The sequence below is a fragment of the Ictalurus furcatus genome, chromosome 9, assembly GCF_023375685.1.
Source record: "Ictalurus furcatus strain D&B chromosome 9, Billie_1.0, whole genome shotgun sequence".
Classification (NCBI taxonomy): domain Eukaryota; kingdom Metazoa; phylum Chordata; class Actinopteri; order Siluriformes; family Ictaluridae; genus Ictalurus; species Ictalurus furcatus.
Genome location: NC_071263.1, coordinates 13,632,750 through 13,659,601, shown reverse-complemented (window position 1 = coordinate 13,659,601; position 26,852 = coordinate 13,632,750). Strand labels below are relative to the sequence as shown.

General features: G+C 37.2%; 2 protein-coding genes across 3 annotated transcripts in view; both read right to left on the bottom strand.

Moving 5' to 3' along the window:
* slc25a21 (solute carrier family 25 member 21) overlaps nt 1-10,972 on the bottom strand; it is a 98,936-nt gene extending 87,964 nt beyond the window's left edge. For both annotated transcript variants that reach the window (XM_053632591.1, XM_053632592.1), the window contains exons 1-2: nt 10,900-10,972; nt 10,671-10,742 (exon numbers count right to left, since the gene is read on the bottom strand). In XM_053632591.1, the coding sequence (XP_053488566.1) occupies nt 10,671-10,734 (64 nt within the window). In that variant the 5' untranslated portion in view covers nt 10,735-10,742; nt 10,900-10,972. The remainder of the gene's footprint in view (nt 1-10,670; nt 10,743-10,899) is intronic.
* Nucleotides 10,973-16,878: 5,906 nt separating this feature from the next.
* plekhh1 (pleckstrin homology domain containing, family H (with MyTH4 domain) member 1) overlaps nt 16,879-26,852 on the bottom strand; it is a 34,281-nt gene continuing 24,307 nt past the window's right edge. The window contains exons 20-30 of the mRNA XM_053633228.1: nt 24,643-24,819; nt 24,413-24,510; nt 24,027-24,204; nt 23,385-23,540; nt 22,461-22,558; nt 22,206-22,347; nt 21,982-22,121; nt 20,594-20,723; nt 20,336-20,419; nt 19,677-19,823; nt 16,879-19,152 (exon numbers count right to left, since the gene is read on the bottom strand). Coding sequence (XP_053489203.1) covers nt 18,976-19,152; nt 19,677-19,823; nt 20,336-20,419; nt 20,594-20,723; nt 21,982-22,121; nt 22,206-22,347; nt 22,461-22,558; nt 23,385-23,540; nt 24,027-24,204; nt 24,413-24,510; nt 24,643-24,819 — 1,527 coding nt within the window. The 3' untranslated portion in view covers nt 16,879-18,975. The remainder of the gene's footprint in view (nt 19,153-19,676; nt 19,824-20,335; nt 20,420-20,593; nt 20,724-21,981; nt 22,122-22,205; nt 22,348-22,460; nt 22,559-23,384; nt 23,541-24,026; nt 24,205-24,412; nt 24,511-24,642; nt 24,820-26,852) is intronic.

The following is a 26,852-nucleotide window of genomic DNA, read 5'->3' as shown; positions in this document are numbered from 1 at the left end:
CTCTGCTAATGTCCCACTCTTAAGGAAAAGTCACCCTTTTGCTAGATTCAAACCAGAAATTATCTAAAGTGCGTGTAAATTTGAAACTCCCTAATTAAGAGCACAACAGCATGCGCAACCATGCAGAGGACATTTCACTCTCAAAAGACTCTCAAGGAAAAAAAACAATCAAATTCAACCGTTAGCACTTGCGCCGTTCATCTGGACAGAGCTACATCAGTGTAAGACGCTTTCTCTCCGATAAGGAAGAGACGGACGAGCTGTGATCGTCCTGAGGTACAAACACATTTGTGTGTCCTCAGAAACACGCACACACACACTCTCTTGTAAATCAACGGTTCTTTCTTCACAAGCCCTTTTTTGACAGTACTTATTATGTTTATTTATAATGCAAACGTTTTATTCTAAAAAGTCATCAGGTTTGTAATTTTCTACATTCTCAAATTAGATTCAGTTAACCTTCCCTCAGTCCTGTCCATGATGTTTATATTAGAGCAATGCTTCTTCTCTCCCTCATTAAGAACTGTTCCGTTCTGGTTTCTCAAAAGAAAATAGAAGCCTACGAAAATGGCAATGCGGTATTATAAGGGCAGATTCACCCGCAGTTTCTGGACAGTGAACGGCAGAATATAACACAGCAGTAAATCTCTCTCGCTCAGAGGCAAAGAAGATTTTCAATTGATGTTGGAGTCGAAGGGCATCGCAGCACAGAGTCTACCGAGATCGAGAAGGAAATTTTTTTTTTTTGCAGTGCAAACGCCAAAATGCACTTTTATCCAAAAACCGGACATACTTCGTAAAATGGGATATGATTTTATTTTCAGAGCTGGCTCTAGGATGGAAAATCAAGTTCATGTGGTCCTTTTTACATCTGTATAGTCTTGCGATAATTCTGTACAATCAAAAGGTTCTTCAGCCAAAAGGTCCTTCTGTGCTTAATTATGACATTTGGAAAGAGCCAACAGGACACCCAAGCCTTACAAAAAGTGAACGCTTGCACGCAAACACACAGACGCACGCACATACACACACACACACACACACACACACACACACACACACACACACACTACAAGCAATACAGTTTCATTTTCTTACAGGGTTATTCAGATGATGGTCCTTGACTACTTAGACGAAGCGCTCAATTAGGCATAGCTTGTTCAGCTGATCTTCTAGCCAGTTATGTTATTGCTGCCATGTGCTACATTACAGCGTGTATACCTAAGCTCGGGGCTACCATGGAATAGCATCCTGTTTGAAATGACTTTTTTTTTTTTTTTTTTTTTTTACAGCAGTGATCCATGATTCCTTGAAGCTGATTTGGGGAGACCTTTGCAATTTTATTTATACTGACATGGTATAAAATACAACATATCAATAAATAAATCAAAAGAACAACAAAAAAAAAAAAGAATAATGGAGTGGATATAGGAAAAGAAAAGCCATTCAGTATGATTGGGTATTTGGTGACAAAACAGTGACTGTTTCTGATGCAAGCTTTCGTCCATTTTTCCCTCTAAATCACAAATAGAGTCATTTTAATAATTGCTGCCTTTAGATGTGAGTGTGTAATGGTCCAGAGATAGCCTCCCATGTTGAACAATCATAATTAAGCCGCTGATTTTGCTCTTACAATAACACTGCAATTATCTTTATCGCTTACAGCAATATAACATGCTTGATATATCTGCACATGTGTGTGTGTTAATTCATACAAAAATTACAGCAAAAATGTCTGCCACACACTGTCCTTCCTGGTCCCCAGCTCAGCCAATGCTATCAATCAAGTGATTAAGATAATGTCAGTAGCTGCTGCTCAACTCATACATAATACAGGCAGACAAAAGCTCCAACAGCTCAGAACAGAGGCCCATCTCTGACCCGAAGCTGATTCCCCAAAAGCAGCACACACTTGAAGTAGTTAAACAGTAGTTCCACCTAATCGGCCACCAAAGAGCGGGGTCCTACAAGTCTTAAAGGGTACTCTGGGATTTATCATGAATCCTTTGTGCAGAATAAGAAAGGGAAACCTACCAGAAAACACAACAGCCGCTTCACGTAGTGCTTACACTGACTCAAACGGCCCATATCTGATCAGACCCATTCCCTCCTTCTGCGATAGTACCTATAGGAAATCTGTGTGTGTGTGTGTGTGTGTGTGTGTGTGTGTGTGTGTGTGTTTTCAGAGACTGAGCGCTTACTTCGTGTTTTCCCGTTGTAATTCATGCCTGGCTGCAGTCAACTGATTTCTTGTGACATTATGATCCTGCACATTTCCTCATGCATAATTAGTCTTAGTGCTCAATAAATCTCTTCTGTTTGTTTTTGTAATGTTTGCTGTGGTTTACTGGAGACCTTACTCAAACTCAAAGTATGGGCTTTTAATGCACAGGGGGGAAAAAGTGCAAATCTTTCAATTCTGATGAATTAGGGATAGAAAAAATCCATACAAAATATAAAAGCATACTTCTCTCCCACCCATATTCGAATATTCATAGTAGAATAGTAGCCTGTTCTAGGAAGGAAACATTTTCACAACAAAAATTAAAAAGCATAAATCTATTATGCTATTAAATGACTATATTTTACACTATATAAAACAGTAGCCTCAAGTAAAACTAATGTAAGCTTCTTCGTAAGCCAAAGTACAGTACATGCATACAGGACAATCCCAAACTGACACAGAAGGGGTCAATTTAGCACAGATACAGTGAAGTAACCATCCAAAATCAACATTACTTCAAACATGAGATCATCTAAACATCTGTCTACAGCATGTCCACAGGGAGCTCAATCAAAGCCCTGCCGAAATATGTACAAGTGTTTCTGGAAATAAATATTAGGCCTAATTGAACTCTGATTATGGCAGCCAATTGTGCCTCTGAGAGGAAACGCTCATTTGTATCAGATATCTCAAGTCAGGAATAACCTTGCCCAAGTCACTATTTCACTTTGCATCTATTTATTTGATCTTCGTCCTGTTGTTTCTTTTCTTCTTCCTTAATCCGAATAAACTGATTTATTTGATCCGTGTTCCCTAAAGCTCATTACACAGTTTAAGACCATTAAAATTAGTAAGCTCTGAGTGCATTTTAAGTGAGGGCCTGACAGTTGGCTTGCACAGAAGTGGACTGAGTTCAATCATACTTAGGCTGTCTGTCTTTTCCCGACACACTCCATTTGCAGTCGGCGGATACGTTTACAAAGAAGCTAATCATAACTTAAACATTTCTGTGCAAATCTTACCAAATTACACAGAGCAACATGGAAGTAGAGAGGAAACGACTACCAAAACACTTAAGGTAAAATCTGACAGGTTTTTTTCCCCCCTGACAATTTGGTAATAACTGAGATAAATGACTCAAAAGAAACTTTTCTTTTCTTTAAAAAAGCAAAAAAAAAAAAAGCAAAAAAAAAAAAGAAAAGAAAAAAAAGACTAGTTCCACACCAAAAAAATTCTACAAGAAAAAAATCAATAAAAATTAAATATTACTTGAAATGGATTAGTGCTTTTTAAACAATGTGAAGTATTTCAATTGCGATAAAAAAAAATCTATTCATGTGTGAATAAAAAGAAACTCATAAATTAAACAAAAATGGAAATATTTCATGTTTGGTCTTATTAGCCTGTTATGTGGTTAGATAAAGAGCTAGAACTATTAAATAAACATAGGCATAAAGAATTTACTAATAATTGTAGTTTTATTTAAATCCAAGGACGAATCACAATGCAGATCTAAAATCTGACGGAGAAAGATGCTGATTAATGTTAAATACTGAAATATCACCAGCAGGAAGAGGCACTCAGTATTATTTACATATAAAAACTTTACAGGTTCTATGTTTATTCCCCAAATGAGAGTGAAGCTTTCTGGCTGAAAATATGGTGTAAGGGAAAGAAAAGGGGGGGGGGAAGATGCAATGCTTCCCCCTGGTGGTACATAGCACACACACACACACACACACACACACACACACACACACACACACACACAAACACACACACTCACACACACACACACATTGAAAGACTGCGTTGAGAAACACAACTGAACTCTGCTTTCTCTCCAGTCCCTTTAATAGAGAATTGGACTCAAGACGCTGAGGGACAAACAGAGGTTACAAGGACAAGAACTGACTGCACTAGGCAGTCTATTAAACTCTGCCAAATGACTGCAGAAAGAGAGAAGTCCAGTCAAGATGACCATTAAATATGACTACAGCCACAGAGTTCACAGAGGACACCAGGACACCCAAGGTAGGAACGTTCTTCCCTATTTACATGATACTATAGCTGTAAATAACTATATCACCACTGTGAACATTTATAGTCAGTGTTTACAAACACCTAATCATGGACATCATTGTAGACTACAGAAATCTACATTCATCCATCCATCCATTTTCCATGCCACTAATCCGAAAAAGGGTCATGGGGAGCCTGGAGCCTTTCCCAAGGGACTTGGGGCATAAGGTAGGGGACACCCCATCACAGGACACATATTCACACACTATGGACAATTTAGAGATGCTACTCAGCCTACAGTGCATGTCATTGGACAGGGGGAAGAAATTGGAGAACCTGGAGGAAACCCCCAAATCACATGGAGAACATGCAGGCTCCATGCACACAAGGAAGAGGCGGGATTTGAGCTGCCTGGAGGTGTGAGACAAGCATGCTAACCACTAAGTCACTGTGCCAAATTATTGAAGATGTTGATATATATACTGCCAGTCCATATTGTATTTGGAAACATAAAATTAAATATATCTGTAATTGGTTCACTTCCAGACTGCCCATTGAAAAATACGAAAGAATTCATAAAGTCAGTATAATGTAATGTATATACTATACTTGTATATAATAGCTCTTAAAAATATTACATTTTAAAATTGAACAAACAGTGATTTTAAGAAGTCATACATGGGTATTCCGGGGGTTGCTTACACATAAAAACATCTGACCCCATGGAGGGCAATTCGGTTTTAGGGACCAAGCAGTAGACCACCATCAAATGCCATGTGTGTATGAACCCCCGCATACAGTCAGGTCCATAAGTATTTGGACAGTGACAATTTTTGTCATTTTGCCTCTGTACACCACCACAATGGGTTTAAAATGAAGCAATCACGGTGTGATTGAAGTGTAGACTTTCAGCTTTAATTCAACGGGTTTAACAAAAATATTGCATGAACCGTTTAGGAACCGTTTAGGAATTAGTCATATTTTTTTTTACAAAGTCTCTCCATTTTCACAGGCTCAAAAATAATTGGACAATTGACTGACAAGCAGTTTCATGTCCAGGGGTGACCTGTTTCCTCGTTATTTCATGAAAAATTAAGGGGAAAAAAAGGTCTAGAGTTTTTCCCAAGCCTTTAATTTGCATTTCACAGGGACTCTCGGAAAGGTCTACACTTCAGTCATATTTTGATTGCTTCATTTCAAATCCATTGTGGTGGTGTACAGAGGCAAAATTATGAAAATTGTGTCAGTGTCCAAATACTTATGGACCTGACTGTAGAAGCTTGTTGAGATGTGAAAGGACATGTAAGTAGTATGTTCTGAGTAGACAATTAATATTGTTATCACTGAATAAAAATATTCTCTGTGCTCAATACATAGCAAATGCCTTGAGCTTAACCATTACAATAAATGTGGCATTTATGACCTTACAGGAGTTTTTCAAGCATGATGTTTAACCTATACTGTACATCACTGTGTTAAACCTGTTCTTGAAGCCAAAAAGTTCAGCAGTCTGACTAACTACCAACTGTCAGATTGAATAGTAATGTTGTGTCCGAGTCCACCTTTGTCGAGTTCAAGTTGACACTAAGTCCTTACCCAATTGAGTCAGAGTCCAAAATGGTCCGAGTCCAGAATTTAATTAAATTTAAAAAAGATTTGAAATTGCAATTGTAAACTCAACACTGAGCTGTTAAATTAATATTTTACCCTTCACAAACCAATGGCAACATAAATGTAACACAAAATACCGCTATTACATCTTGCCATTGCCATTGAACATTTTTGTTTCATATCATCAGCACCTCAACTAGTTTCCTATCAAAAAATGGTTTCAAAGAAAAAAGGGATATGTGTAACTTTGTGTATAAAAATGTATAAAAATACAAATTAACCTGTTTTGTTATTGTATCACACTATATCGTGTCCTCCAGTTCGACACAGTTATATAGTCTGAGAGAGAGAGTACAGAGCAGAGTTACATTCAGCAGCATGTCATAACAACAAGCTTCATGCTTTATTACTGCGTTTAATCTGTCTACACTCTCAGAAAAGACGTGTTAATATCCTACACACTTTTTGTGTTATTACTATTTCAACACATGTTGAGTTAAATTATCCATCCATCTTCTACTGCTTACTCCTTTTCAGGGTCACAGGGAACCTGGAGCCAATCCCAGGGAGCATCGGGCACAAGGTGGGGTACACCCTGGACAGGGTGCCAGTCCATCGCAGGGCACAATCACATACACACACACACACCCATTCATACACTACGGACACTTTAGACACGCCAATCAGCCTACCATGCATGTCTTTGGACTGGGGAGGAAACCGGAGTACCCGGAGGAAACCCCCGCAGCACGGGGAGAACATGCAAACTCCGCACATACATGGCCCCGGCAGGACTCAAACCCCGGACCCTGGAGGTGTGAGGCGAACGTGCTAACCACTAAGCCACCATGCGCCGAGTTAAATTATAACACATTTATTTATAATAAATGTCTTTAAAAAAGAAAAAAAATCACACGAGTGACCAACACAACACGTGTTAAATTATTGTCCACTGACGTTTCACACTGTACTGCTGACATCATCATGCAACACTGAACTCGCCTCAAAGTGAATGTTTGTTGCTTTGACCTTTTGATTGGGACCGCGGAGTCGGAGTCCTGAGGTGAGAAAACCAAATGAACACCAATAAATTAACGTTCACGAATATTTAGCGTTAATGCTGTTGAAAATGCCTGGCTGAGTTTGTGATATTTAAGCAGGGAGCTCTCGAAAATGTATTCATTGGAAAACAGTAACTCAGCGAGTGATAATGAAAGTGCACCTATTATGGTTTTTCAAATATTACCTTTCATGCATTGTGTTATAGGGCTGTTTGTGAATGTAAAAAGTCTGCAAAGTTTCAAAAATCAAAGTGCACGACAAATGGGTTTATTGTCTCCCAAAAGAAGGAACCGATTCTGAACAGCTGAAACAGCTGGATTCTGTTTCATCATGTGCAGCAGTAAAAGACCTTGGAGTGATTATTGACTCCAGCCTATCATTTGATGCTCATGTAGATAATATTACTAGGATAGCTTTCTTTCATCTCAGAAATATTTCTAAGATAAGAAACATATTGTCACTACATGATGCAGAAATATTAGTTCATGCTTTCGTCACCTCTAGATTAGATTACTGTAATGTCTTACTGTCTGGATGTTCCAGTAGGAATATAAATAAGCTCCAGTTAGTCCAGAATGCAGCTGCTAGAGTCCTAACTAGAACTAGAAGATACGACCATATCACACCAATATTATCAGTACTGCATTGGCTCCCAGTTGGGAGATAAATTCACACCTTTAATATCTGTATACCGTGTTGATATTTCTGTAAAGCTGCTTTGAGACAATGTCTATTGTAAAAAGCGCTATACAAATAAAATTGAATTGAATTGAATTGAAACGAGTCGTTAGTGATTCCAGGCTTACTTCCTGTACAAACCTATATAGGTTTGTAACAAAAAGCCCCACCTCCGGTCTTCACTGGCTGCTCGCTGACAGTGGTAGACTAATCACAACAGACTGGGACATCTGACCAATCAGAGCAGAGTATGTTCTCTGAAAGGAGGAGTTTAGAATGAATCCTTTAGAGTGGATCATTTAGTGAGTCGTTTGTGACACTGAGGAAAAAAGGTAATGCTGTCATTTAAATTATGAGCACATTGAAGTGTTTTTTGACCTTGGATGCATGTAAATCTATTGCATGAGACCTTTAAAACAAAATTAGGCATGTTTCAAAACCATAATAGGTGCATTTTAACTTTACCTATCGCGACAGATTCAAAAGTGAATATCATGTACTGCTTCCTCAGTGTGGGCGTTACACTACTAACGACATGTTTTTATGTTGGCTGTGAAATATGGACTAAGGTTATTTTATAATTCTCTGGGTCTGCATCTGATCTTATTTTGTGTTATTTTTTAACACATCTTTGTGTGGAAATGTACTAGCACACTGATTGTGTTAAATGTACTAACACACTGATTGTGTTAAATGTACTAACACATCTGTTTTAAGAGTGTATGAATGACAACAAACTCATTTCTGAACACAGTTCTGTTCTTATAACTTTTTTAATTTGAATTCCTAAAATAAATTTTAAAAATCCCTATCAGCAGGGTTTATAATATTTACTACATTAAGAAGTACATTTTACGTGAAATTCAAGACTGGAATCACCAAATGCTAATGTTTCGGGGTCGGAGTTATGACTACAATCTTATTTCATGATAACGATACGTTTTCTCAGGTAGGTCTATCAGTATTATTCAAATAAGAAATACTACGGAAATTGAATAAAGCAATTAAATGTAAAATATAACGGACATCACTGTATGACATATACAGTGATTCTTATTAAATGAACTGAAGTTATTCAGTCAATTGAGTGTGTGAGTGATTTTCTTGTTGTCTTTGTTGTTTGATTAACATTAACGACACAGACAGCAGCAGGTTTATTATACTGCTGTCACTTTAAGACCTAATGCACAGATTCAACTGTTTACATTCACTTACGACATAACCGACTGTGTTTACATGAATACTCAGCCAGACCTGCAGTTTGACATGATGTGTGTGTGTGTATTTATTTATTTCCCAGAAAGCCCCCTTGTCAGTCAGGGATACATTCATTAATTTTATTTAGTTATTTATTTACTATCTTTATTTTCATGTTGCACATAATGCCTACTCGACTATACTCTGAAAAATTTCCAAGTCCAAAATGTCAGTCCGTGTCAAGTTCGAGTACAAATTTACCCGAGTGCATGACAAGTCCGAGTTCGTTCATAATTGGACTCCAGTCCGGTTTAAATTACATATTTAGTTTACAGTATTTTGGAAAATTTTATCAACTAAATTCTTTAGAAAATATCGCTGACAGGTGCAAACAAAAACAACTCCTGCATTAAATTTCTTGATGAGACCAATTATAAACTTGAGTGATAAGGTTGTGTAACAGTCAAAGCTAGAATTTACAGACCATTCTGGCACGGCTGACATGTTATACCTCTGTGTAGTAATGCCATAGGGTTTTTTTGGCACAGGGCTCATTTTTAATTAAAAGAAATTAAACTGAAAATTAAACACTTCAGTTTTAATCAGTTTTAATTCTGATACATATACATATACAGATGTTTGGAGCATTAAAACATATTCAGATACTGGTATTGTGTTACACCACTACAAAGCCCAGACCGAGCTAGTAAAACTGGTAGATCATCACTGCCAGCTGGAAAGTGCTGTTAGAAGCAAACAGTTTCTGTATTACTATGACTGCTAATGCAATGTTTGTAGACATGTGTGTGGGTTTTTTTTTTTTTTATTAAAGAAAATACACAGTAAACAGTAAACCACTGAGAAAATCCATCCATTTTCCGTACCGCTTATCCTACACAGGGTTGCACTGGAGCTTGGAGCCTATCCCAGGAGCTCGGGGTACGAGGTGGGGAACACCCTGGACAGGGTCCCAACCTATCATAGGCTACAATTGCACACACGTTCACAAACTACGGACAATTTCTAAATGCCAATCAGCCTACAATGCATGTCTTTGGAATGGGGGAGGAAGTCGGAGTACCTGGAGGAGGCCCCTGAAGCATGGGGAGACTTGTGCAAGGGACTATTTTCTAGACTTTTATCAGTTATAGCTCAGTGGTTAAGACTTCTAACCAGAAGGTAATGTGTTTAAATCCCAGCACCACCAAGCTGCCGCTGCTCTTCCCTTGAGCAAGACCCTTAACCGTCAACTTCTCAGTTGTATACATGAGATATATGTAAGTCGCTCTGAATAAGCGCGTCTGCCAAATGCCATAAATGTAAATATAATGTAGTCTTTTATCAGTCTAGAAAATAACTAACCATCTGGCATTGATTTTCACCAGTTTGACCAGCTTGGGTTGTGTTTTGGCAGCTGGTCAGACCAAGCTGGAATTATTTTTAGCAGGTTATTATTAAAGAACCTAGATGTTTTATACCAGGAATCCAAAACAAAACAAACAAACAGTTTAGTAGTCTGTTGGAATAGTGTAGGAAGGGATAAGAGGAGTGGATCTGCAGTTAAAAGGGGTATCCTGTGCTACAGGACTGAGGCGTGCTCTCTGCCTCCTGCCCATATTAAAGGTGGAACTAGCTGTAGTGGGCTCGTGTTCACGAAATACTCAGATTAAAAACCCGTAAATGCAGTTTGACCTCGGTTTAGTCGCGTATACGTGTGATACACGTGAGATATAAATGCAAGAATGGGGAGACCGTTATGAGTAGCGCGCGCGTGCGTCTTTTTTTTTCTTCTTTCGGTAAAGAACCCTATAACGGTGCAGGATTGTATGCTAGCGAGTTTAGCTCGGCTAAAGCTCAGGTTTTTTAAAGGACCTACCTGCTGATCCGCCTGCTATGATCTGATGAGACGCTTCCCGCACAAAACTCCTTTTCGTAGTCATTTCTCTGTCTGCGGTTGGGAAAATGGCATTCAGTTTTATGACTTAGCCCTATCTAGCAGACTCGTCCCAGCTAGTGGAACTTGAACCTGAATATAAACTCGTTTAATATTAACAGGTTATATGTTAAGCAGAATTTGTTTTTACTGTTTATGATAGTGCAGTTACCTGTTTTGATATGCTATTAAAATGAATGAACAGTGTTCAGAGTTGGGCCTCGTCTCATTCAGCTGGACCGCATGGCCGGGGCTGGACTTAGTGCCCTTAGCGACCAGGGTTCAAGTTGAACTCCGAACTGCGTCACTGCTGGCAGCCAGAGGTCTAAGCTATTAGGTTTCATTGAGTGTACGTTAAGTATAAGTGCTATAACTTCATGTTTTACTTTAAACATTGAACTCATTTAATGTTTTACTTTACTACAGTTGATAAAAATGTATTTACTGTATTTGTGACACATCCCCAAGGTTTCTGGGTAACAGAAAAAAAAATGAACAGGCATCTCAGTTTTATAATTTATTATATATGTATGTATATATATATATATATATATATATATATATATATATATATATATATATATATATACACACACACACACACATATATACATACATACACACATATACATTATATATATAGATATATATGTAGATAAATTATATATAATAATTATATATTTTTATATTTATATATATATATATATATATATATATATATATATATATATATATATATATATATATATATAATTATTATTTATAATTTATCTACACAAATATAATACCTAGGAGTAAAAGAATAAGAAAAGATAGGACTATTAATCAAGCGACCAATCCTGTGTCCCAATTCGCCTGTGTCCTAAATACTCTCCTAGCTTAGAATTAGCTTAGTATGTTGAAATGAGTGTCCCAAAGGTACCCGGATGGTGTACTATTAACAGTAGATTTTCCAAATGTGGATCCATGGACACCTTTTCAGCTAACATTGCCCACAACCCCTTGCACCAGGTAGGAGGAGTTTTGTGATGGTTTGCTTCACCAAATTCAAGGACGCAGTGCGCTGCCTATAAACAATTGTAACCATAATAACATATAGTTACAGTTGCATATTGTAGTTACTCACAGCTGCATTATTAGTAGAGATACGGCACAGACACAGGTAATTCACACACACACACACACACACACAATTTCTCTCTCTCTCAAATAAATATTTAATGTAATTCATTCAAATAAACGTAATCTTATCGCACTACTTTAATTTAGAGCGGGCAGAACTTTCATTTCATTGCAAGTTATATAATGTATATAATTGTGTATGTGACAAATAAAAATCTCGAATCTTGTATTCGAGATCTAACGACCCGTAAATAAAAGAACAAACGAAAATTAACCGTTATTTTGATCCTATTTTTTTTTTGCTCTGCAAACATCAGTGACAGCTTTAACTTGTCAGTGCTGGCAATTGACCATGGTGTAAGCGGGATAATCCACGGCCAGGTGTGCGTTACATGATTTTAATGCACTCTGCAGTTTTACTTTGCCTCCACTTCGTGCATGCATTAAAATCGTGTAATCCACACCTAGCCGTGGATTATTCCTTACATAATGAATGAAGAAAAACTGAAATACAAGAGGAGTTTGTTTACAGTAACATTGTGCGTAACTAGGCAACATCGTTCTCTTCCATTACATGAGGTGTTAGTATGTCCCATTTCTTGCATAATCTTTTGCTACACACTCAAAAGTAGTACTTCACAAAAAGAGTACATACTCTTAGTGCATAGTATATAAGTAGGTGACTTGGGATACAGGGCAAGAGACAATAGAAAATATAAGACAAAAATTATAGCAGCAGAAGAGTACTAAAATAAGTTAAAAATACACAGCTACACAAATGTACAAAACTGTAGCAAATATATACACAGAATACAGATTATGTGCAAAATGAGACAGACAGTAACCAGACACACTCGTATGCAGGTTATAACATTGTGCAAAAATGTCATTGTGCAGCATTGGAATGAGCAAAGTAAAGTGTGATGTTTGTCCTCCAAGAAGTAGTGCAGAAAAATCACTCTGCCTTCTCTGGTGGAGAAGTTATGTGCAGAGTTGTACTGTCTGATGGCTTCAGGGAGGATGTGTTCAAAGGACATACTTTCTGCAATGAGGCAGGAGTAACCGGCTCAGTGTGCTCCATGATGCAGATGGGAGAGATTGCTCATGGTGACAGTGAGGGTGAACATTTGGCAAAAACAACAACAAAAAAAGTCTGAATAGGTACAAAAGACTGCATGTGACAACTGAGAGGCTCCAAAAGTTACTCAGTTTATACTAAGAAGTTAGTAAATGAAAAGGTGGACATACAAATTATTAGAGAATACTTACATTTAAATTTACATTGATTCATTTAGCAGATGCTTTTATCCAAAGCGACTTATAAATGAGGAAATACAATTAAAGCGATATATCAAGTGGGGAACATTACAAGTACTGCTACCATGCAATCTAATTGAGTTCCAGAGGAGCAAAGTGCACAGGGTAGAGGTGTAAGGTGTTAGAGGTTAGTTAAGTGTTCATGGAAGACGTGGGTCTTTAGCCATTTTTGAAGATATCACATTCAGAAAAAAGCATAGAGTGAATACAGGTAATGTGGGACACTTGTTGGTAGATGCCCCAAGAACTATACAAAAAGCATATTCAAATACTCCAGTAATATTTGCATTTTACAGGTTTTATGTAGTCCTAAATGAAGATGTCTGTTACTTTGGTATGGAATTAACCCCCAAACTACTCATCCTATTATCATATTAAAGCATAACTTAAAAAAATAAAATAAAATAAATCCTACAACAGTAGTTATGAATGTGAGAAATATAAATACAGACCTATGGAAAAGGTCTGGGAATTTCAGGAGTTAAATATTTAATTAATCAAGAAACCATTAAGAATATAACAAACCATATTTTCACTTATTTGCATCTTTTTGTATTTTAATTAAGCATAACATGAAAGTATTCCTAAGCAATTTATAAAATGGTAACAGTATCAACAAATGTAAATGTCAGTCATTTAACATTTCAATTCATTCAATGTAGCTGATACCATAATAAACAAAACACAAAAGCCACTAAAGCTATAGTTATTTAAAACACTTATAAAATTGCAATGTAGCTGTATTCATTTCATTTCAGGTATTATTTCTTTCATTCATTCATTCATTCATTCATTCATCCTCATTAACCACTTTATCCTGGTCAGAGTTGCAGTGGCTCCAAGGCAGCACAAACTCGTTTAAAAACTCACACCTTTACAAATTTGCAATGCCAGTCCACCTACTTGCATCTTTTTAGGAGGTGGGAGGAAACCTGGAGGAAACCTACAAGAAAACACCACACACACACACAGTAACCCGAGCTCAGGGTTGAACAGGGGACCCTTAAGCTTTGAATCAGCATTACCCGCATTTATGCCTTATTTAAAAATATAATAAAATTACTACAGTACATTAACAGACCTTATGTGTTACTTATTCTCATTATAAAAACAGGAATATGGAACATACACTAAGATGAATTGGATTTTATGTTCATGAAAAAAAAAGTAAAAAGTAATGAAAGAAAATACATTTGGGATAAGTTAATTAACTTTTGTGGGCTATAAAAAAAAGTGAGTTATAACAAAAATAATTGTTACTAATTGGATAATTAACTATTAAAAATCATACCAAATTTGTCAACTGAATCACAAGAAACTGATCACCCGGGGCAATACCAAGTTTGAACAAAGTCTTTAGGTAATGTGTGACAGTGACATAAAGCACTTTTTCATAGAAGAAAAATCTTATTTTACAAATATTTTTGTTTTAGTCAGTTGTCAAAACATTTCAGTATATAGTAAAAATTCGAACATAATGTCGTTTTCATTCACAGCCTTATGTGTTGGAAGTAAAATATAATTTGTCATTGAACTTACCATGTTCTTGTATTGAACAGTCTGCCTTTAAGGATAGACCACACCCCCACTACAATAATTTGTGTTGTAGAAATAGTACAGCATTAAGTTCAAACATAGTTCAAAACTTCATCTGTTCCACTTTACCTTAATCCACCCCCAATTTGACCAGATGTATTAATGTCATGAAGGAACATCTGACCTCACACAGTAAATGTCTTTAAATGAAATGTTTTTATTGAACTGTCAAAGCCCGTTTTGGCTTATGTTTATGCAAAATAATCAATAAGCTCTTAGTCTATAGTTAGTCAAATCTTATGGCCAACACATATTTACAGCTATTTACATTAAAGCTATTTACATTAATAATGTAAATAGTTAAATAGCAATTAATATAAAGCTATATGCAATAATAAAAAAATGGAAAATTGGTCACTGATGATTATTAATTTTTGATTTTGTTCTGTTTTTTTTCTTCTTTTATTCATTCTTTTTACAAAGGTATATTGTGACCCATCTATGTCACATACAAGTCTAAAATTATTTGTATTGAATAGAGTTTCCAATCCTACTACAACTGTAAATTTAGATTAAATTATATTACAACATACAAATTAGATTGTATGGTAGCAAACAAAGATGTCTGAAGATTTCGACATAGAGGAGAATTCACACATTCACACACTCATTCATAGCTAATGGAAATTTAGAGCAGTCGATCCATGTACTGGCATTTCCATTATTTCCATATTTAATACAAGGTAAATACCCTATTTACATGTATTGCCACATAGTAGTTACACTGGTTATTAGACTGCAATTAGGGTACTGTAGTATAAAGCATTAGCAATAAATATACAGCAAAATTCTCTTATTACACATCTGAAGAGGTAATTTCAAGTTCATATGTGAAGAAAACCTGACAGAATAGGTGCAAATGAAAGTTTTTTGTTTTTGTTTCTTTTTCATTTTGTGCAAATGAAAGTTGTAGTAGGCATCTTTACTAATGCCTAGCTGGAAGAAATGATTAGATACAAGTATGTCAAGCAAGCATGACACAGTAGCAATCATTTCAGCAAAGGTATATTTTACATTTCAGCAAAGGGCTGTATTGGGAAACTGAACTTAACAATCAGGGAGAACTTTAATAAAAGTGATAATCATGTTTTCAAGGGGTAATGGCCAGGGCAACCTATTCCTATCCACTAAATTATACTAAAACCAATGGACTTTTTGAGAACATGAATCACAAACAAGGTTATATCTATACATGTAGAAGCTGTGAGACATAATAGTGATCAGGTCATTAAAAATGTCTATTCAGTTCAATTACAGAACATAATAGTTGAGTAAATGATATGCGTAGTAGGCATGGAAAGATAAAAGAGTAGTAAGTCATAAATCACTAGGTAACTACTACTATGTTCATTAGCTCAATAATTTTTCTCAAACTGTATGACTCAAATGTAATATTGCACTTTTTAGGAAATCAGACATCACACTAGGTAACCACTATAGCCTTCATAAAAAACAAAAACAAAAAGAAAAAAAAAACAACATTTAATTATTTTAAATGAAAAATATGATTTATTAGTGTTCTCATACTCTAAGCACTTTATGTAATATTGCATAGAATATTTGTGTAGTAAATCATACATCCCACTAGTTAACTACTATAACCTTCATTATCATAAAATCTTCATTTTTGAAGTGATTAAAAAAAAAAATATATGATTTGGTACTGTACTCATGCTGACCTTTATGACCTTATTACATAAAGACCTTTATGTAATAATCCACTTGTTGTAAGTCATAAATTCCACTAAAATGTAATATATTACTACATCTATACTCTATCCATACTCTAATATCTGTAATAAGTCAGATATCCCTCAAAGTAAATGACTATAGCTTATGTAAGATAAGGCACTAAAAACCTATTTATGATCAACAGGATCCATTGCAAAATGATCCTCCTCAAAGTCCATCTTTTAACACAAGTTTCTGTGTCTTGGTTTCCCCTCTCTATTCAAAAACAATTACCTACTTGCAGCCAATGTATATCCATAACTCATAAGTAAACAAAGTTTACAGTCAAAACAAAACCAAAATATATAGAGAGACAGGTTGTAGCAGGCTATACAACTTGCCAAATTATTTCTGCTCTGTGTAGTATTTTCTTTTTCCTGACACAGAATGGATGTACATATGGAGAGAGGCAGGTATACAAACAAGCAAACTGCTGTCTTTCTGCATAATGAGAGCATTCCCTCCCTATTTAATTTCCAAATTAAAAAAATTTATAGCATGCTATTGGCAGGAAAATGTCATTAGCAAGATGATGTGCCTGCATACAAAGGAATTCCACCAAGTTCATAAACTGGTATGCTGGCCAGCACTCATATGATCTTTCTTTCATTAAGTTATTCATTTACTTGTTCATCACCTACCTTATTTATTGAATACATGAATTAAAAAGACCTAAATAAATTGGTATGGCCATAAAGACTTGCACTGATATATAACAGCGACATACTTATAAATGAAAGAAATGTTCAAGGCTTATGGTTGAGAGGTTTTCTTTCTTTGAGTAATAGAATGTAGGAATGTATGACTGTAGGGAGATAGACCTGTACATTGATGTACTTGTATACTGAAACCAGGACCTTGCTCAGGGCCAGTAGTGCACTGGTATTATAGCATCAGAACTTGTAAAGTAAAAAAAAAAAAAAAAAAAAAAACAGGCAATAATATAAGAACGCATTGTACCTTTTATTTTCAAAACCCACCATGCATTGAAGATTTGATGCTTTCACAGCACTTTCAACTACTGTTCATGCACACAGTTAAAAGAATATTATCCTTTAGCTTCTAGCCTGAAAACAACTCAATGAACTGCAAAATTATTACTAAAGCAAGCTGTTTTTCTTACTAAAAGTAGCAACATTATGAGGACAAAATAAATAGGAAAAACTTAGTGGTTTGATCCATAGAACAATTCAAGTCACTAATTTTTATAGCTCTTTTGCAGATTCATTTCTACATTAGCACACAGGGAAGACCAACATCCCATTCTAAAGTTACTGCATATTAGAGATGCAGTGTGTCCTGTTACAGTTCTAACATCAAAACATTTGTAAGTTATATGCTTGAATATTCAGCTCATGTCAACAGTTATTATTGCAGGTTTAAACAGGTATAATCGTGTTTGATTTGTAGCTCTGTCATGTGAAACAGATGTGTACTGTTCCTGAGTGGCAGTTCCCATATATTCCAGTATAGGGTTTTGATATAACAGACATGATGGTCTGTGCCTCAGGTACTCAATCCACAATAAAACAGTTAACAACAACCAATGTAACGTGAAGGGCTTTTGTCTGTTCCATTTCAGTTCCAATTAGAAAAGGGCTTTAAAACTAATATACATTTTAATGTGATTTTATCAACAACAACAAAAAAAACCCTGCACTGGTATTTATTAAGCTAATTGACTGAATATTCTTTTATACCCTGAAATGGCATTCAAATATCTGAGGTCATCTAGCAGTAAGAGCTTTGCTGTCACTAGTTATATTATAAATATTCTCTCTGTACTGTTTTAACTATTCCAAGAACCATGATATCTGACAGGAAACAGATTCCCTTACATTACAGCATCTTACATAAGCTACACTTTCCCAACAGTGTAGTCATTAAAAAGAGGATATGTACCTGAAAACGTAACTACAAGTGGCAGGTGAAATGGAATCCGTACAAGAATCAGGAATAAGAAATAAAAAAAAACTAATCTAAACACAGAGATAGGCAACCAAAAGTAGATGCAAGCTAGTAAAATGGTAGGTCAAATGAATAAAATAAATATGACAGAACACTGACTGGAAACCCTTGTGAAAAGCACTAACCATTTATATGTTGTGGTCTATGTCTTTGTTCAGTTAGTGGTTTGACTTCTCCCTTTTCAAGCAGTGGATAAATGCCTTTTCCATTGTAACTGCAGCAGGGAGCAGAGGAGCGGTATGGAAGAGAAAAGGCAGAGGATAAGAGTGTGACCCTGAAATCCTTCTCTCTGAGTGGCTCACAGTAGCAAGAAATCCAAGGAATGTTTAGCTTATACCAGAAAGCGCCATGCTTCACTATTATTCAGAATGACAAAAACATTCTGTTGGTTTTTCTTCTCTTTCTCCTGCAGTCTGAAGCTAACGCATTCAGCCCATGATGACCTGGATGACTTCACCTTCAGCTTTCTCTACTGTGTACACGTATGAAGTATCTGATCAGGAATGATGGGTGCTCATAAAAGTGTGGGACCTTTGGTTGTGTATGTCATTGAGGGGAAATGTCTGCTATCGATGTCCCTCAACTTCCTGTCTCGAGATCCCAGTGTGGATGACTGTGCCTGGCTCCCGGCTGCTGAAAAGTCCAATGTCCAGTTGATGTAGCTGGCCATCAGTAAAGTCAGCTCCAGGATCTGGACAAGCAGATGAGAGAGAGAATGGAGTTAGAAAGCATAAAGTCTTTTTTTTTCCCATGTACAAACTACATGATTTGATTTCAAGTATGTAATATGGTCTTTGGGACTTAGAGCCCAAGGAGCACAAAAGCTATATAAATGTGTGAAATTCAGCCTCTGAAAATGGTTTGATTGACGCGCTGGGGCTCATTAGCACTTCTTGTGTTACATAATGCTGTAATGCACTGACCTGACTCTGTGCTAGAAGGCAGTGACGTTGACTGAGTGCATGGAAATCTACTTTTTGCATCAACTGTCATCCTGATATAGCACAGATGAGGAAAGATACAGGAGTGGATCTTGCTTATTAAGTGATTTTCAATGTCAACCTTAGTTCACATATTCTAGATAAAATTTCACTTCCATCCAATAAAATAATGATGGAACAGGCAAAAAAAAAGTGTATTGGGTCCTGAGATTTAATTCGGATGAATGGACAGTGGAGCTGTTAAATGTATTTAATATGTTGTGACCCCACTTACCTTTGGTTTAGCCATTGCAAAAATGAGCTTGTCCACAGTTTTCTTCCCCAAAGCCTGGTCTTTAATCTGGCTGACCACCACCATGAAGTCCTCTTTGCACCCCCCAAAGGTGATCACAGACTGGAATGGATATGTGACCAGCAGGTGCTACATAAATATGAACATGTTTAATCAGTCTCACACTGAAATAACCAAGAGGACATAGCAAACAAGCAGGACTACCGAGACATAATTATTCATAAACCGATTTTAAAAAATGTTTTAACCAGGAGTTGATGCTGATGGTGAGTAGATGGGGTTAAACTGAAAAAGGGAAGATGAAGAGAGACAGCAAATTACAGAGCTCAGACAACGAAAGGTCACAGGGAAGCCAGTAAGTGGCCATTTGGGTCAGAGATTTTGGAAGCACTACAGCTGAAAATCTTTCCAGACCAACATCTCTGCTTTGTATCATGTAGAGTCAAGAATAAATGCTTACCCTTAAATACTCCAGACATTTCCAGAAAATGGTCAAGTTTTGCCCTAAAATTATTTGGCCAGTCTCAAGTAAAGGGCACTAATGAGCTGAGATGTGAAGTGGTAATAACAATGCATCTCTCTACAGTATGTAGACATGTGCACACAGACACACACACACACACACACACACACACACTCACCATGCTGTAATCTAATACGCTTAACCCGTCCTCACTGACAGCAAGCCACACCTGTGTGTGCTCCAGTGCAGAGGGAGGCAGTGGCTAGAAATTAAAATGGAAAGGTACATTAGAATTGTTACCATGAATTCACATCCTTAACACTTTACCAGTGATAAGCATGCTGCTTGAGAGCAATTCTAAAATAAGTTTAAGTAAGCAATGAAAGCATCATTTTTATTTAATACTGAACATTCCGAGCTGTAGATGTACACTTACTTTAGCACTAAACAGCTTGGCTCCAAACAGAGGCCATTTGCGAGCCACAGTCAAATAGATCCTCACGCATTCAGCAGCAGTGCACCCCTGCAGGACAGACCACTTAGTGGCTAGCCGTTCAGCCAGCTCCCTGTGGAATAAACGGCTGGTCATTCAAGGTCATGTGTGTGGTCTGCATCCTCTAAGGCAAACTGGAGTCCAGGAAGATCAGGCGTCTGTGATTTCTTGTAATATTGATACAATGATGGAAAGCACAACCCACCATTAACATTAACAATATTTATTATTGAGTTCTTATGGTCACGTGAACTGAATCCATACCACACCAACTCAAAAACAAGTATGCTTATAAATAGTCGACTTGATCTAATGACCATTTCAGTAAAAATGTATTCTGTGAGTGGAAAGTTCAGAAATGAAAAAAGCTCCATAACTCTAGTAAGTAGCCAAAATATTATTGTACACGTTAAAATGACGTGCCTTATAATTTGAATAATTTGACCCCTGCTCCAAGATTAATGCTTCCATTTTCCGATTTATTAAAATGATGCATTATATAGCGCAAATGATAGTGAACGCAGAATCACTCATATTGAACTACACTTTATTTAATATTGTATATATCCACTACAATACTGTATATGCTCATTACTTTCAGCATACTATGTATATTTATTCTGTATAACACTTACTCATTTATCTTCATATTATTAGAAGTCCTCCTTACTCATACTTCAACTCTATGAACTGTATATGTGTGGCGGCCTGCAAAAACCCTTCATGTGGTCAAATTTTGACATTTTCATCTATACATTATTCTGAAAACTACAGACTTCCTGCGCTATGTTTTTCTTTTGCATCTATCTCAACCAAAAGTAAAGTTCTAGCATTTTAAAGTCTGCTTACCCCAAGTGTGAAAAGAAGGAAAATGACATTTAAAGGTTTCATTTCAATTCCCCTGAACATTTATAACCAAATCTATAGAAGCAAAGTGCATTTAGTTAGCAAGGTGTTAGACACCTTTAGGCAGACTGACTGCATTTAGCGCTGTTTGTTAAACTGACTTCTTACCCAAGGTTTACTCAATTTTTTCGGCATTTTTGCCTGTTTTCCAGAATTCTGCCATACTGACTTCCCGTGGGTTTTTTTCTGGGCCTTACATACTGTATAACTCTACATATTTAGCCTAAATTACAATATAATAATCAAATTAAAAATTATCTGAACTTTATCTGCTTATCTAGCACTGTGATAATTCACACTTTCTGGTAGATACTAAACTGAAGTCTACTACCTGTATACTTGTCTTCTGTGTACTGACAGTAAAGTTGTATCTAACTGCAGACACTAGTTAAGCGTGATGTGCTTCTGTGTGTGTGTGATAGTACCTGAGTTGTTCTATGTTGCAGTCCTGTTTGTACCGTTTGGGGTAGAAGCGCTCCAGAACTTGCAGCAGAATCTGCTGGATCTTAGTCTGTGGAGAGCCACCAGGAGATGCTGGTGCTCGGTCCAAGTCTCCATGTTCCACCTGCATCATATATATGTAATTAAAATACCAATTTTTCATATCTAAATCTTAACATACATCCCAGCGATTTCTATCTCAACTTACCTGAGCCATGAGGGCAGCAACCTCCAGTGCCAGCTCTTTATTGACTGGAAAGTGCCCTTGGTGAACTTCTTCATTCACTTGATACGCCAGCAGGAGGCGCTCTCTCTCAGTCTCTCCTTTTGCCTGTGCTCGGAAACAAAGCCTGGAAAATACAAGATACACATACAAGGCTATTGTAACCTCTACCTTTCAATAAAGGAATGCTGAATATTATTCTTTTTAAATGGAGAGAAGAAATGAGTATTAATGATGCACCTGCTTTTGTATGTTAAGCGCACGATACGCGTCCCCTCACACTTTCCTGGTTGCAGTTCTTTCAGGGCTTGTTCCCACTTTGAGATCACATCACAAATCTTCCACAAATAAATAGGTTTATTGGTAAATACAATCTCAAGCCCATGGTATTCGCAGTTTTGAACATAATCTCTATCTACCCAGAATAGAATGTCAGTTTATTTCTAACTATGCAGAATATGTTACTTCTTCAGGCATAGAGAATGGAGTTGTATGGTGTTGGCTCAGCCACTCAGGATTTACCAGCAATAAAAAAAATTTCCTGACCACTGCCAGTGGCTGCTAAATACATTTAAACGGCCAAAACTGCAATCATACAAAATTGTTCTGGATGGATTTTCACAGTGAAATTTATTAGTAAATGAGACCTTTTTAGCTGTACTCATGTTCGACCCACGTGAACTGAAGAGGGCTTTGACTGAACGGGTGTTGATGAAGTCACATGACCCAAATCTGCAGTATTTTTTTGTGTTAATTTCTGAGATTGTGAAATCCCGGAGGGATTACCAAAGTTATAATAAATGGTATATTATTTTAAGATCTTGTCAGTTTAATAATTACTAGTTTTTGATGTAGCCATAGAGAGAATGTTACACATCCTTTCTTTATCATTATTTATTTGAAAATACCTATTACATTTTATCCATTACCTGCATCATATATTCATCAGCCACATTTTCAACCTCCCCCACCTACAGTACATGACCTTTTTTTATGTATTGGCATTTCTTTAATTCTTCTAAAATCTCAATTTCAATTTACTGCATTTCAGATGAAGTTTCTATTAAAAATGAATGCAAATTCAATATATTCAGAAACACTAGATGGTATAAAATTTGTGTTATACAATATTCCAGCAATAAGATGTGCTCTGGCATGCATTACCTTAGTAGCAGGCTGGAGGCAGTGCTCAAGGTCTTTTCCTGAAGGGTCGTCTGTGAAGAGGGCAAAACCAGAAAGCTGGGGCTTCCTCATACCTGCCCTCTGGTTCAGTGTGTTCACAAACTCCTCTACAGTAGTGGATCCATCAAATCCTACCACCTAGAGCATCCATGGTATTCAATTTTTACAGTTGCTTTGCAAGTAACATCTTTACATGTTTGGCGTGTGGCAGTAGAGAGAAATTTAAATGTAAATATGTATATACTGTTCATACATCTGGCCAAAAATAAGTGGACAGCAGAGCATCAGTCATAAGTGCTTTTTGAAAATCCCATTCAATATTTAGTCCCGTTTTACTGTTATAATAACCTCCACTCTTGGATAGGCTTTCCACTAGATTTTGGAACATGGCTGTGGGGATTTGCCCATTGAGCCACAAGAGCATTGGTTGGACGAGGAGGCCTGGCACATAGTCAGTGCTCCAATTCATCCAAAAGGTGTTCAGTGGGGTTGAGGATCCGCTCTGTGCAAACAAAGATATTCTAGACAATTCTGTGTTTCCAACTTTGCAGCAACAGTTTGGGGAAGAACCACATATGGTCAGGTGTCCACATACGTTTGGCCATATAGTGTATGTGTGTGTACCTGGTAGGTGCTGTTCATAAAGTGGACAGGTATGCTGAAGGGTAGTGAGTGATGGTAAGGGTTTCTCAACAGAATAGACACAATCTCCATGCGGGAAGGCTTGGCTTCCCTTTCTCCATTCTGCAACACTCTCTCTACTGACCGCTGACAGTACACTGCATACTTTCCTACCTCACTCCTTTAAATATAGACACACACACACACACACACACACACACACACACACACACACACACAGACATTCATTCATTCATTCACAAAAATGGCAGGAAAATTATTTTTTTGAGGTAAGTGTAAGTAATCAGTCGACTTCTTTTTTAATTTCTGAGTGTGAGTGTGATTATATAAGTATTACTGTATTTCAAAAAGAGAAAGAGAGGCCTGACTTTGGATCAGCATGTCTCTGCAGGTACTGTCTCAGGTACCACAGGAAGTGATGCTGGGGCAGGAAAAGTGCAACACACACAGACAATAGCTGCCAACACTGTCAGAGAGAGAGAGAGAGAGAGAGAGAGAGAGAGGAAAAGAAAAGTAGTGAGATCTAATTTTAGATCTATGACTCACTTTAGTCTCAGCCTTTGCTGAATATGTGTGTGTTTTTGTATACATGACTGACCTGTGTGAGAGAGTAGTTGTTTGGCATTCGGTGGTTTGTCTGTTTTATCAGCTGACAGTACATCTCATTCTGCAGCTCAGGGTGTGTCAAGCACACCTGCAATGCACTCTGGGCCAGAGAAGTGTGATAGTCTATGGACGGTGCTTCCACTAGCACGTTGATGAACAACTGACATGACTAGAGAAGAAAATGATACATAACATAGTATTTTGTTAAAGGTATATTCAGTGAATCAGACATCCCTTGCAAAGCCATGGTCATAAAAACACATGTGCTACCTACATAAAATGACCTGAATGCTAGTGGAGCAAACAGAACTTACTGACTTAACCAGGTAACAATCTACAGGTGGTTCAAATAATATGTTTATTTCTCCTACTTATTTGAAGTGTTCTGACTTAAAAACAGCCTGAAATCTAAACCAGTAATTCCCTGGTCTTATTGTCCATTATTTATTAACATAAGTCACTTAAAGGACTTCTTATTTTTCTTTAACCTTCCATCAAAATGCAATGACTTTTGCCCACCATTAAATGTCTTCTGATATTTGAGTACATCACTCTGCCCTCATGGGTGAGGAAAAATAACAGCAACCAATAATATCTTGTCTCACCTCCCTCAGTCTCCAACTCCAGCTATCATCAAGCAAAGGCATGGATTTTATTTCATATTTCACTGGTAAATATGTTGTTTCACAGGAAAGGGAATTGTTTTATGACTTTTAATTCACATTGTCTTTATTAATCTTTCACAGATAGAATCAATCTCATTGTCTATATTAGGGGCTCCCAAACTAGGGTTTGTGACCCTACTTGTGTCACTTGATTTACAAATGGGGTCAAGAGAGAAACTCACAATCGCCTCTTTTGTTTTGTTTTTAGTTGTCACTTATGTAACACATACACTAATTAGCCATAACATTTAAACCACCTGCCTAATATTGAGTCGGTCCCCCTTCTGCTGCCAAGACATGGACTCCACAAGACCTCTCAAGGTGTGCTGTGGTATCTGGCACCAAGACGTGAGCAGTGGCTCATTTAAGTCCAGTAAGTTGCGAGGTGGGGCCTCCATGGACCCAGACGGGCTAGCCTTCACTCCCCACGCACATCACTGATCATTGAGCATTGTGTGCCCATAACCTGGTCGCCGGTTCACATGTTGTCCTTCCTTGGACCACTTTTGGTAGTTACTAACCACTGCGTACCGGGAACACCCCACAGGACCTGCCATTTATGAAATTCTCTGACCCAGTCGCCTAGCCATCACAACTGGCCATTGTCAAAGATGCTCAGATCCTTACGCTTGCCCATTTTGCCTGCTTCCAAGACATCAACTTCAAGAACTGACTGTTCACTAGCTGTTTAATATATCCCACCCCCACCCACAGGTGTCACTGTAACGAGATAATCAGTGTTACTCACTTCAGCTGTCAGTGGTTTTACTGTTCTGGCAGATCAGTGTATGTCATGATAAATGTTCAACTATTACAAAGGTCCTAAATTATAAATCTGAAATAAAAATGCAGGGAGGCTTAGGGTAGCAGAAAATTCGTAATGTCCATTTGAGGTTGTATGCCCCTGAGAACCCCTGGTCTATATTATCAAAATGATATAGACCAGAGTCTGGTCTCAGAGAGCGATATTATCATGCCTTTGCACTGCCACTAGGTGGCAAGCTGAACGCATGCAGACAGTGCATGCAAGCAGGATCAGAATCTTTTTCCATTAATGATCCATTTATGCTTCCAGAGAAATTACATTAAATTACTTAATGCAGGCTATACCTGTCAACTAAGCCATCCATTACCTAGAGAGAGGTTGTCTGCTTTAGGATCAAATGTCTAGCTAAAAAGGCTTGACTTGCTTTATGCAGACACATTTGCAGCGAGCATAGTGGGTGTAGAGATATGTATATAAACCATGTCTATTGTGTATAAAATGCGATAGAAGGTGGTTGCATTTCACATGGGAAAAAAAGTAGCAACAAGAATACTGAGTGGAAAAAAAAAACCTCTCCAAGACAAAATCATGGCTTCTCTTTGAACCCAAGCTGAAAGATTTTTCCTTGCTGTACAACACTGGGCTCTATACAGTAAGTTGAAGGGGTAGCTTGCCTCAATCAGAGCCTAATCCAACCCATTATCTTCATACAGCGCCCTAATGAGTGGCGGCCTGGCTGCTCTCGCTTTGATCTGACCGTGGGAGAGACAG